This window comes from Camelus dromedarius, chromosome 2, assembly GCF_036321535.1.
Source record: "Camelus dromedarius isolate mCamDro1 chromosome 2, mCamDro1.pat, whole genome shotgun sequence".
Classification (NCBI taxonomy): domain Eukaryota; kingdom Metazoa; phylum Chordata; class Mammalia; order Artiodactyla; family Camelidae; genus Camelus; species Camelus dromedarius.
Genome location: NC_087437.1, coordinates 80,877,267 through 80,890,406, shown reverse-complemented (window position 1 = coordinate 80,890,406; position 13,140 = coordinate 80,877,267). Strand labels below are relative to the sequence as shown.

At 39.4% G+C, this 13,140-nt stretch overlaps 1 protein-coding gene across 1 annotated transcript in view; it reads right to left on the bottom strand.

The window, feature by feature from the left end:
* Positions 1-566: 566 nt before the first annotated feature.
* The window catches only part of IMPG2 (interphotoreceptor matrix proteoglycan 2), a 64,832-nt gene continuing 52,258 nt past the window's right edge, over positions 567-13,140 (bottom strand). Inside the window, exons 15-19 of the mRNA XM_031456565.2 lie at positions 10,142-10,352; positions 8,304-8,492; positions 6,771-6,972; positions 6,238-6,317; positions 567-4,275 (exon numbers count right to left, since the gene is read on the bottom strand). Coding sequence (XP_031312425.1) covers positions 4,263-4,275; positions 6,238-6,317; positions 6,771-6,972; positions 8,304-8,492; positions 10,142-10,352 — 695 coding nt within the window. The 3' untranslated portion in view covers positions 567-4,262. The remainder of the gene's footprint in view (positions 4,276-6,237; positions 6,318-6,770; positions 6,973-8,303; positions 8,493-10,141; positions 10,353-13,140) is intronic.

Below are 13,140 nucleotides of genomic sequence, written 5' to 3'. Positions count from 1 at the left end.
TAAGCAGATGGCAGGGGGGAATGAAAGTTTCTAAGACTTTGAAAGAATAAAGTTCATGAGAGGCAAAGTAATAACTCAGCATCATTAACTGTCCACAAAATTTGCGGCAACAAATGGGCTCTGGATTTGTCTTCAATTCTCTGAGATCCTCACTACAGAGATTAATCAAAGAATGATTATCATTCCCACACCAGGCTCACACTGTGTGTATCTTTTAGTGGTAATTACACAGAACTACTCCTATGATCTACAGTGTTTTTTTCTAATTGATAAAAAAAAATGTAGGGAGGTTCTTGAAAGAGAAGTTTATTCATGATGAAAATGGATGGCACAATTATATGCATGAGGAAAAGACCCTTTTATATACATAAAGACAAAACTTTTTATTTCTAATTAGCTAGTCTTAAGAAAATTTCAAGAAAACAGTGCAGTAACCTGAATTTATCTGACCCATGCTTTATGTACAATGTCATTATAAACAAGATGAAAAAGAAAAATCCTTCAATACCCATACTCCATACTGAACATATAGTATGTATATGATCACTTCAGAATCATTACATAGTCTGAATACATAATTATATCTTTATTCTCTGATATCATGGTTACATTTTTCCTACTTATGCCCTTAATCACTAAACAAGCAATTAAATATAAGTGAAGAAAAAGACAGGATAAGGAATCATTTAAAATAGGCTGTAGCTATAAATTGTGTGGCTGAGGGGAGTGTTTTAACCTGTGTCTTATTACTGAGGGGAGTGATTTTAACAAGTGTGTCTTGTTAACCCATAGGCATAGTGTAAGGTTCTATAAAATGCATGACTCAAGCAAATTTCTAGGCAGATTCTTTACATCACCAATTACTTTCTAGTACCCTCCCACATTCCACCTTGAGCCAGGATTGTCTGTGGAACACAATGCAATTGATTTGAGGACTATGACCTTCACACCATTTTTCTGCATTCATTGCACCCTCGGGAGTAGAATGAGCTAGGATCCATGACTCACTGCAGCTGGATGGTCAATAAGAAAGACTGGCCCCACCCATCTCTACTGGGAATTGTTAGAAACGTTTTCGGGGAAAAAAAAAATGACCCATATTTTTCTTGGCTAAAATATCTCAATTTAATAAAGATAAGTTATTCCTAAATCAGTTGTTTCTTTATGGACTAGATATGTTAACTTGTTTTCCCATTTGAAAGTGAAAATTCAATTCACAGGCTGATCGACGTCAAAGTATCCTTTATTGAAAACATGGAAATGACACAGAGATACTAGGTGCCAAAAAGTCATGAGATGGAAGAAGGCAAACTTACGAAACACGCATGAAAATGAGTAACTACATCAGGTATCATATCTGAGCCAAAATGGTTTTAGAGCCTATAAAGAATATTTCTCCAATTTTCATCTTTTTTCAGAAGTAATATTAAGTCAGGGTTGTTTGACTCCGTTACACTTTTACCATGTGTTAAAAAACAGAAAGGGTTGGGGAGGGGAGCAGCCAACCCATGAACAGATACTACAGAAGAAAAAAACAAAGCGGTGGGAATAAAATCAGGTAAAACCTGCACTTGTTTTATTACATAAAGGAAATGGGACTTTGGAGCACATAAATATGAACAAATACCCTTAAAACACTGCTATGGTGCAAATGGAGTCCTACTTATCAAATAAACTCCCTTTTATCCAGAACCCATGAAAATAAGAATCATGTAGGGACATTCAGTTATAAAGGCTATATCTACAAGACTCCAAAGCACCTTACAAATCACCCCAAAAAAGTTTGAGTTCTTTATCATGCACTTTTACTGTTAACTGCGTTTAATTATTTTTAAATAAGGTGATAGTTGTATTGAATATTATACTGCTAGATTAATAAGAACATCCTAATAATCAGAACATTTCATTCCTCAATCACACAGCCCAAATGAGAGCTTAGCTTAATACTTTCAAATGACTATATGCCATTAAATTACCTTGGGAAAAGCTCCTTTGAAAAGAAGCTCTTTCAGGGTAGTTTGTCCTGTCAGACGGATAGCTCTTTTAGCTCTTTAGATGTGCCCATCAGTGGATCCTCATCGTGGAAACTTCATTCTCTGATGTTTCCCACTGTGGTTCAGTTATAACAAAGCAAGGGCCAAAGTCTTTATTCCTGAACTGAGGCCCTCAGTTCTCTCCTTGAGAGTTTAGGAATCCCCTCCTTTTCAACGATGTGGAACAGACATTCATGGAGACCCACGATTAGCTCTTGCATGAAAAGTTCATACAAATGGAAATCAGAGACAGAGACGAGTCAGAATTCTCAAACTCCCACTTCACTGCTTGGAAAACAATCCTCCTTCAGCTGAGTTTGTGCTTCTCCTAAGTGTTCCACGTGGTGACCTGCGCTTCACCCACTTCACCTCCATCTGAACTCCCCCAGCAAGCAGACGTTCAAAATGTTGCCTTCTAGGGTTAATTTATGATTAAAAAAAAAACAACTTTTTTTCACCTAACACGAGTAGGTTTAGGGGAAAAAGTTTAGAATCTTCAACAGAAATCTTAGAAAGTTTTAGAAATATTAAATTAAACATTAAGTAGTGACAAATGTCATTAACATTTAAAATGCTTTAAAGATAATTATCAATTCCCTTTCAAATTCACCCAGTAGAAAATGTCCCAGCAGTGGCTTGTATCTATGCTGAACTTATAGAGAATCCATTATTAGGGGAGGGAATGAAAGAAATTACTGAGATAAGGGAATTACCTACCTACAAAAACACACACTCACAAGACCTGTTACCCATACATACGTTGCAAAATATCTGGATATCTTCAAGGCTTTCAGTAGCTTTACTGTGGCATGTACTCACCCCAGAGATTTAGTTTCTGGTGTCTTCATACTGAGTGAAATTGGCAGTCATCAAGTTGAGGGGAAAAAAAAGTGAACCAGGTATTTTATCTTATGGCCAACCTACCCCTGGTCAGTTACATCTGGTCACAAAGAAATCAAAATGTTTAAGACTGTTTTTGACTAACATGAAGATATCTAACATAAAACACCTGTATCAACAATAACCTATCTGCGTACACAACAAGACGGATAGTGATAATTACTGGACCCTCTCCCTGCCCGCTCCAAAGCTACCATTCAAAAAGTATTAGGAAAGAGGAAAATTTCTACTTTTTCAGTTAAAATTTATATAAGATGTGGACTTTTCCTACCTATAAAACTTTTTTAAAAATTTTAATTGCAATAAAAGTCCTGCTGTGTTTCATGTAAGCAGGAATGAACTGAGACACAGTTATTACACAAAGAAGCAATGCAAACAAACTAACCTACACCACACGGGGAAGTCAAGTGCTGCTTTTGAAATTAATACACGAGAAACTACAGAAGATCCCAGATTTGCCCAGGACACCTTTAGGTTTCAGAAACAGAGTCAGGGAACCCACTGGTTCTGACTCAGTCCACGCATCAATCAGCAAAGTATATTCTCAGCGCTGTGGTCTTGACCCGATACCCACTCCTTCCCTGTCCATGTGGTTCAATTCATCTTTACTCTAACAAAAAGCCTGTAACCTTTATGATATGTATTGTCCTTGATAGCAGGGGGAAAAAAACAGGATATTAACATAATTAACATAATAATGTGGTCTTGATTAACAGGCTCAGGAAATTTAAAATTCTGGTAGGAGCACAATGTACAGGTCTAAATCTATACTGCAGCAAAAAGGTTGCTTTTTCTTTAGCAGTTTGATTCCCCTCAAAACCTTAGTATTTAGTTAGATGAATGTTTGGCCATAAACTATATTAAAATTACTTCAAAGTCGTCTCATTCCACCTGACAATAGCAAACTTGCTACTACAGACTCAGTTACTAAGCCTACCTTCCTCCGTAATAGTCTCACCTGACCTTCCTGCGGGGAAGCCCGAGGCATCATTAGTTACTAAGAGACACCCTCAGAGGCTCAGAAGCAGACAGCAAATGCAACCCAACTCCCAGGCCTGGCTTTTTCCTTACAGAATCCTTTCTAGAATTCATACAGTTTTGAATTCCTTTAAATACAACTTCTGGTCTTTGTAGGCTTAAAACTTGTCACATCTCTTACTGCATTCTGAAATTTTAAACTAGAAAAATAAATTGTGCCCCCAGTTTAACTTTTTTTAATAGAAAACTCTTCTTCCAACAGAGTTCGGAATCCAGGCTAATTACATGACACAGGTAAAGAGTGATTCCATCTTCTCTAGGCTTCTATCCGTTGCAAAATAGGACTTTTGGTTAAAGCTCTTCCCTGCCATTAAAAAAAGAAGAAGAAAGAAAGAAAGAAATAGCAATTAATTGAAAAAAGCCAGAATGTATTGAAATGTATTTTTGGTGTAATATATAGCCATGCTGTGTTCCTAAAAATCACCAATATTTTCTATTTTCTTTCTTTGCAGGAAAGCTATCCTGTGCTTTGATAAGTTAAAAAAAAAAAAAAAGAATCCACTCTACCAAGACCATGTAATGCTTTTACTGAATCCTAAAGTTCATTAATATTTTCTCAGGCTATTGGTAGATTAAAAACTCTGAGACTAAGTGCAAACTGAAAATTTATGGATTCTGTACCTAACATTTTTTTCAATGCCATCTTCCCTTTATGAACAACTCCCTTAAAGTTTTAGTGTCTATGTGAACATTCTTTTGTTTCACTGGGTCTTCTTGCTTAAATCTTCTTTTTTATATGGATTTTTGGGGGAATATTTTAATGCTAGATAGTTTACCCGAGGAAACTGAAGCATGGGGTCAATCTGTTCCTAATTAGGCTTTTCTGGATCCTCTCTTTGTATTTCTTAATCTAGATGAGATGCATTTTTAAGTCAGGGAATGCAGATGGCTCTGAAGGGCTTATACAGGGTCGTAGAAAAGATAAAACCATCAGTCACGTTTTTTCTATTGGATACCACTGAAGTGGAGCCACAGGCCACCTGTGGACTAGAGATAGAGGGATGAGTGGGTATCCTGGTCTAAAAGGCAGGATCCCAGTAATACTGCTCTGAAAGCATTCAACAAGGTTGGCAGCACCTTCCCTGGACCAAATCAGATGCTTAGAGATTTTTTTCAAAGGAGTCTCCACCACGCACACAGACTTAGAAAAGTACCTTCCTTAGTTTCCCTAGGTGTCAATTCGTCCCTTCCTATCAGAGGAACCATGGGTGAGGGGCTGCCTATCAGACAAAAGGGATTTGGAGCAAAGGAGCAGAGGCTCCAATCAGAACCACATGGGTTATCCTGACCCTTTATCCATTTCTTCTGTAAGTAGGCTTGAATTGCTCTGGTTTTTCTCTTCTAAAAGCCAGGTGCTGATATCTGTGCTGGGTGAGACCCGTCAGTAAGGAAGGACCTTTGTGAAGGCAGCTGAGAGACAAAATATCAAAGCCAAATTATAACCCCACCCACTACACTCAATTAACATCCATGAATGGTCTCTTTACAAGATAGTTTATTTTTATAATGTATACCTGGTTATGGATTCTGAGGAACAAAGGAAAAAAAACTACAGACACTTGCCCAAAATGCATGCTGAAAAAAGCAACAGAAAAAAAATGAAAAGGAAGATGAATTTGACTGAGGAAGAGATACACTGTAATGAGATGTGTGTCATTCAAAGTATACTTAAAAGTATCCACAAAGATGGAAAAGGAAGGATATGTTAAAATATGTGACGATTTATGGCTACTCAGATGGGTGACACCTACAGAAATCAGAGAGAATATGACAGGGGGGAGGTATAGCTCAGTGGTAGAGGGCGTGCTTAGCATGCACGAGATCCTGGGTTCAATCCCCAGTACTTCCACTAAATAATAATAATAATTAAATAATTAAATAAACCTAATTACCTCCCCTCCCCCCTCAAAAAAAGAGAAAATAGGACAGAGCCCAGGAAGCCCTAGGCCAGAGCACAGAGTGTCTTAGTTTTCGATCTTCTCTGGCATTTGCTGTCATCATGATCTTATGTAGGTCCTTCCATCGCTTTGAGGGTTCCTTTCCTCATTCATAAAACATAAAAAAGAAACATTCACCTTCCAAAGGTGTGGGGAGGAATAAATGAGGTAACCTGTGAGGAAGTGTATGAACTGTAAAGAACCCAGCAAACACTGGTTATGACAGAAACCCGTGTCACGTGGACAGGAGTTACGTGTTCACGCCTGAGGCACTACTCTAAGGGAAGCCCCCTCAGAATCTGGGTGAGGGCGCTGTTTCAAACACTTACATTTGATGTTCTCTCACAAAAGCTGCAAACTCAGGATCCCTGGCATACAGTTCCAAAATTCTCATTCTTTCTTCAATTTCCTTTAAAAAAAAGAAAGAAGAGGAAAAGAGGCTTTGCAGAAGAAAAACTTCAATGGCCTTTTTAAAAAGAGTTCTAATTTTTGTAAGTAATGGTGGCCTTTGAGGCTATCCAGGGGAGAGCAATAGAAAAACAGTGGCCATTTCAGAAAAATAGAGGGTGTGGCCACTACCTGAACTGCTCTGAGTAACAGTAACACAGGTAAGGGTTTCTAAGGAGGAAAGGGAGGAGGAGGGGCTTGCTAATAAGGATAAAAGGAACCAGCAGGTGGGGAATAAGGTAGAGCTCAGAATTATATACTTGCTACATACCACATCGCCTGGGAGATGCCATAAGGTAAAAAACTAATCACAAAGTAATTTTCAGCCTTTCTTGAAGCCCATGTATGTGCATGAACACACACACACACGACATACACAGCAGCAGAGCAGTAACAGAAAATCCAAGTTTCCTACCTCCCTGGAAAGCTCACTGCTCTCATACATTTGTCTGATTTCTTCCCTGCTCAGACCACCAATCATCTCTCTGCCTGCAGAGCTGTAGAAGGGACGCAGAGGGTAGGGTCCCTCGTACTGCTCGAGTGCAGCCTCGTGACTTTCAAACACAGGGTTGTGCTTCACGCCACTTTCCACGGATGAGAGGCTGTCAGGCTGCCTGCTGGAGCCACAAGAAGAAAAGTGTGATTGACGAGCATCTTCTTTGGATGCTCAGCTACTTGGAAGACTACTTACTTGGAGCAAGATTTCTGGATACAAATGGGGTGGGAAAGGGGGGTGGGGGAAGGGTCCGTGAAAAATATCCAGATCAAGCTCAAAAATTATTTATCAGGTGTTATCATTATTGTCTCCTCAACTACATGGCAAGTGTCCTGGGGAATTATTCCATGTCTCATTCATCTTTATTTGCCCCCCAGTACCTAATACTCAATAAATACTGATGGAAAAACAGGCCTGGCAATATTTAGTAGGTCCTTAAATGAATATAGCTCCATCATTCCCAGAGGAGACAAATAAAAAAATCAACGTGTAACCACACAAAAATTCTAATAGAAATATAAATACAGGGGGAATGTGCTTCAACTAAGTTCAATTCAGGTCTACAAATATTTACTGAGCTTTGATTATGTGCCTAGGACTGTTCTAGATGCAAATGATACAAAGAATTTGTTGGAATCCCTCTCCAGCATAAGATTACAGTCAAATGCAAAGTAAGACTCAACAAAAAGTATAATAATAGAATTATGTCCTGGGTGTTCCAAGGAACCTAGGAGAGGTGCCTCCTTAGCCAAGCCGGAGGGTAAGGGAAGGTCACCCAGACCTGCAGCAGAAGCACTCTTGGACTCTAGAATCACAGAAGTGAAGTACAACCAGGGATTGTCATCACAACACAACCCCAAAGGTCCTTGCATTGCTAGTGTAGCAAGAACAAGCTTAGTGAAGCTACACTTAACTAAAAAGAGAACCAGATTCTACTTCTTGCCAAGTTCTTACCTAGATTTAAAATCTGTCTCATTACCACTGGAATGAGCCAACGGGAACATACTAACAGATTTGGTCTTCACTTCAACCCTGTCACCCTCCCAACCCCTCCCCCACCATGAAACAGGCATTCTGGCCCCACTCAATGTGTGCAGGGAGATTCCTGCATGCCTTCCTGATGGTGCTCATGCTCATTCAACTAGCTAGAAAGTTTCCCACCCACCCGCTGCAGCAAACATCTACTCTTCTGTCCAGCTAAATATCACAACCATCATTAAAACTTCTAAGACACCCTCCCCTAGACAAAAAAAAATTCACCCCTTACCTAGGCATCTTAGCATCTTATCCATGCTGTCACTTATGTTTGCTTCCAGTTTGACACCCTCTGAGGACAGGGACCATGTTTTTACTCAACTATATGCTCTCTCCCCTCCACCCAGATCCTTGTCCAGTATTTGGCACAAAGTAAGCACAAAATGAATGAACAGAAGGAACATTCTCCTTAGTTACCTGAAGGGCCCTTCCCTGTCTCTCCTAGCATATTGAGCTTGAAGAGTCCTGATGATGAAGAAGATGACCACAGAAGAAAGGAGGAGCAGTCCAGCCATGGAGGCGATGGTGATGCCTATCACCAGGGGCTCGGACACAAACTCTTCACAGTGCTCCCCGCGGTACCACCAGTTCTCACCCACCCGGCACCTGGAATGACAGGTGACCAAGTCCCAACCACAAGCACTCTGCTGACAGTAACAATTAATAGCAGAAAGAAGACACTAGTGAATTTATCTATAAAGCGGAAACAGACCCACAGACACAGAAAACAAACTTATGGTTACCGGGGAGAAGGGGGTAGGAAGGGATAAATTGGGAGTTTGAGATTTGCAGATACTAACTACTATATATAAAATAGATGTTAAAAAAAAAAAACAAATTTCTTCTGTATAGCACAGGGAATTATATTCAATATCTTGTAGTAACCTATAATGAAAAAGAATATTAAAATGAATATATGAATATGTATGACTGAAACATTATGCTGCACACCAGAAATTGACACATTCTAAACTGACTATACTTCAATAAAATTAATTATTAATTAATTTAAAAAACAGCAGAATCTTCAGTGGGACTAGGGAAAGAGAGAAAAATAAATGCACACCACATGAAGCCTCAGTAAAAATGTGAGTATACAGGTTAAATGATAAGATTTAAAGCTGTGTATAGTGCCTGATATCCACCCAGGAGGTCCTCAGTGACTACCTGTAAAGTCTGAATAAAAGACTGACTAGACTTAAAGAAAGTACTTCCTTATTTATAGATAATGAAAAACAGGCCCAGGAAGGAAAATGACTGGTGTTAGGTCATACAATTAGTTAGCCACAGAGCTGCTCTGGAAGCCACGTCTCCAGACTCCTCATGTCCTTTTCACTGCATGGCAGAGATCCCCCAGACCCCACGGCCACAGAACGGTGCAAAAACATCTTCAAGTCCCAGAGCAGCAATCACTGCTTTTCAAAATAATCTTAATTTCTTTGGAAATTGAGAGACTATTTTTCCCAGTAGTTTTCTAGCTAAACTTTATACCTTTACATGTAGAAAAGTCTGAATCATTTCCACCTATTTCCTCTATTTTGGGCATCAGTGCGAATGCTTGCCCTTTTTGACATTCACAAATTGTCCTCTCATTTATGTTTCCCCTGCTTATTCTCAGCATTCTCTCCCTTTCCAGCATGTGACTTTGGGTGTGGTTGGGAGGTTGATTTGCTCTGCTCTGTTTAAGGGGAGTAGGCAGGGAAGGCTACCTAAATCTGGTCATCTGCCTGCTGCATTTTCTTTGGTTCTATCATTAAAAAGTGGATCTTAGATACATAAAATAAACTTGCCACAACTTTAAATACTTGCTTTTCTTTATTTTTGAATACTCAGTAGGACTAAGAACAGCCCAAATCCATTAAGAACATCACCCCAAAAGAACAATAAAATTCCGTTTCAGACACAGTGTAAAGTGCTGATATGCTTGAAGCTAAGTCGAGCACCAACTGCCTTATCATCACCACTAGCAAACATAAGACCTCCGACTGCTCTCCATCCTCCCTATAGGCCACTAGACAATGTTCTTCTTACAGCTCCCTAAAAGCATAAGATAAAATAACCTATTGAACTGGGTATAGTTCGGGTCTATTAATTGACTCAGTCTTCACACGAGAACTAGATGGCACACATGTATTATCTAGATATAACCTCTATAATAAATATTGTGATTATCCTAATATCACAGGTGCAGACCCCTTTTCTTCACAGGAAGTATCTATAACCTTGTAAAGCCAAAACCTTTAACTACAACATACCTACAAATGGCCCCATGTCCAGGCATAATGTCACACTTCCCATCATTCAAGCAGAAGTTAGGCTGTAGATCACAGAGACTCTGACAGGGCAGTTCTTCCACACTCAGGTACCCAGGGTAGCATCTGCACTCTGCTTCTCCACTCCAGGGGTTGACCAAACACTCGGAAAATTCATTGCAGGCTTGAAACTTGCAAGGGTTGGCTTGATCACCTAAAACAACAAACGAACAGGAGAATGATACAACAAAAAGCAAAATACAAAAACTGGGGTACATGAAGCCCCTCTACGAAGGCTCTCCCATCCAAAGTACCATGGGACAACCCCCTTCATGAATCATTGAAATACATCACTACCCATACCACAATAAAATTTCTGACTCATCCTTCATTGATGAGCTTTTATCAAATTTCTCTGAAACCTAGAGGCAAATCATAAAACCCAGTGTCCTAGGTGAGCCTCTACCTGTTTTATGTAGGGAACATGTAGAAGCTTTAAAATCCACGTAATTGTAGATCTAAATTAAACAGTTTTCATGTACCATTCATTTCTACCAACCCTTTCCTTCTATAGTCCTCCTCCACTCTGCACATGATGCTGCATGCCCTACCCGCCATGGGGAACATGAAATGGGGCGACAGAATCCAGAGAACTGGTGGAAGCTTCGGGGATGGATATAGCCCAGTAAGAGCAGCCTAAGAACTCTCAAGATTTGTGAAAGCCAATGTTAGAAAAATAAATCAGCCCTGTACCTCCTCAGGCTATTCTCAGCAATATTTTGGACTCAGTAATATCAATTTTCATTGATAGGATGAGAGAAAATGACATAGCACAGGGAACTATATTCAATTTCTTATAATAAGCTGTAATGGAAAAGAATAATATATATATGGACATAACTGAATCGCGTTTGCTATACACATGAAACTAACATTGTAAGTCGACTACACTTCAATAAAAATAAGAATTAAAAAATCAAAGGCTTAAAAAGAAAAAAATTAATTGGGACAAAAACTAGTCAAAAATGATGTAAGACATTGACCATGGATAGGTCTTCCGTCCTACCATGGTTCCACTGTTAGTTCTCCACTGGTGAATGGCAAACTGTGAACTACAAACAGGCAAATGGCGAAATAAATACCACAGAGGAAATAAGTGTAAATGACCCATAAACTCATTTATATGGAAGAGCATAAGGTTTATTTAGAAGACTAAGAGGAGGTTAAAAAACAAGGAGCATAGCCCCTCAGTGTCCAGATAAATTAATCCTGCTTTCAGAATCAGTGATTTCCTTGCCACTCTGGAGAGTAAAGACATTTTGCAAAATCTGTAGCCTCAGAGTTTAGAGGATCTCTACAGCAGGTCTTTCTTGGCCCTGTGCAGGAATGGGGGGTGTCCTGGGGTGAATAGTGTCTTCCCAAAATTCATGTCCAACCGGAACCTCAGAACATGATCTTATTTGGAAATAGGATCTTTGTAAATGTAATCAAGTCGAGGTCATACTGGATTAGGTTGGGCCCATAGTCCAATATTTGATGTCCTTATGAGAAGAGGGAAATTCGGATACAGAGGCATAGACACATAGGAAAGAAGACCACATAAAGACAGAAGCAGAGACCACAGTGATGCATCTATAAGCAAAGGAATGTCAAGGATTACTGGCGAACTCCAGAAGCTAGGACAAGGCAAGGAAGGATTCTTGAGATTTTCCAGGGAGCATGACCCTGCCAACACCTTGATTTGGATTCCTGGCCTCCAAAACAATGTGAGAATAAATTTCTGTTGTTATAAACCACCCAGTTTGTGGTCCTTTGTTATGGCAACCCTAGCAAACTAATACAAGGGACCAATAATAAGATGCTTGTATAAGAAGAGCATACAGATGTGCTGACAGATGGCAGTTCTACAGAAGAACTACACAGCAGGATTCCACTGTGTATTTCCTAAGTCTTTTTATCTTGATCCTCATATTCATTTTGTGACTCTGTAATCAGAAAACAATCCAATCCTGGCCTAGCAGTGAAGGATAGAAATGTATATAGGGGGTGGGAAGGATGGTCTTGCATGGTCCCCCTTTGTTGATGGACGTTAAAGAATTTCTGAGACACTACATGTGGAAACAAATTAGGCAAGAGCCAAGTCAATCTTATCTTTAGCCAATCTTGAGATAAAATAATATTTTATTCTGAAGACTTTTAACTAAAAATATACATGTAGTAGGAAAATTCTATTTAAAAATTCTAAAACTTTGTGATCATTCTGTGGGTGTGGGTGAGTGTCTGGGGAAAGGGAAATAGAATCTATAATAGGCAAAAAAAGATAAATGCTACTCCCTTTTGCTTCCAGACCAAAGAAGAGACCAAGGCCAATATTTTAATCATGTAAATAAAAGACTGTTGTTTTAAAGTCTCTTTCCAGTCCTTTGTGCAGGTTAAAGGTGGAGGCCCAGAACAGAGAGTCCTCTGTTTGGAAGAGTACCTTCATGACTTTATAGGAAAACAAAGGTAGACTTGGCGTTAAGCTTGGGATAGGAGACAGGGATCTAACCTATAGAATGAATTACGTTCTGGTTTTCCAGGGGCAGGCTAAGAGAGGGAGTGATGGGCCCGGGAAAATGAGAGCGGAGGAAATAGGAAGAGGGTCTGGAGAGACAGCCAGAATAGCCAGAGTAGCATGGTCGCTAGCTTTCTCCTGGAGAAAAAGTTGGCCATTAAACAAACACTTTTGAAAGGGTGGCTGAAAAATTTTTGGATATTTACCCCCTAACAGTACCATTTTAAAGCCATCTGCTGTTCTATAATAAAAACTCCTCCATCATGCTCATATTACCAGCAAATGTCTGATAGAATCAACTGCCCTGTACTAGAGGTGCTTTGGGAAAATAAAAAATGGGACTGTGACCTGTGTAGGATTAACATAAAGAACAATTACAAGGGTGAGGACAAATGCGAGATTGGAAATTCAGCTGCAGGAGCTCAGAGCTGGAGATGATTAAGAGATA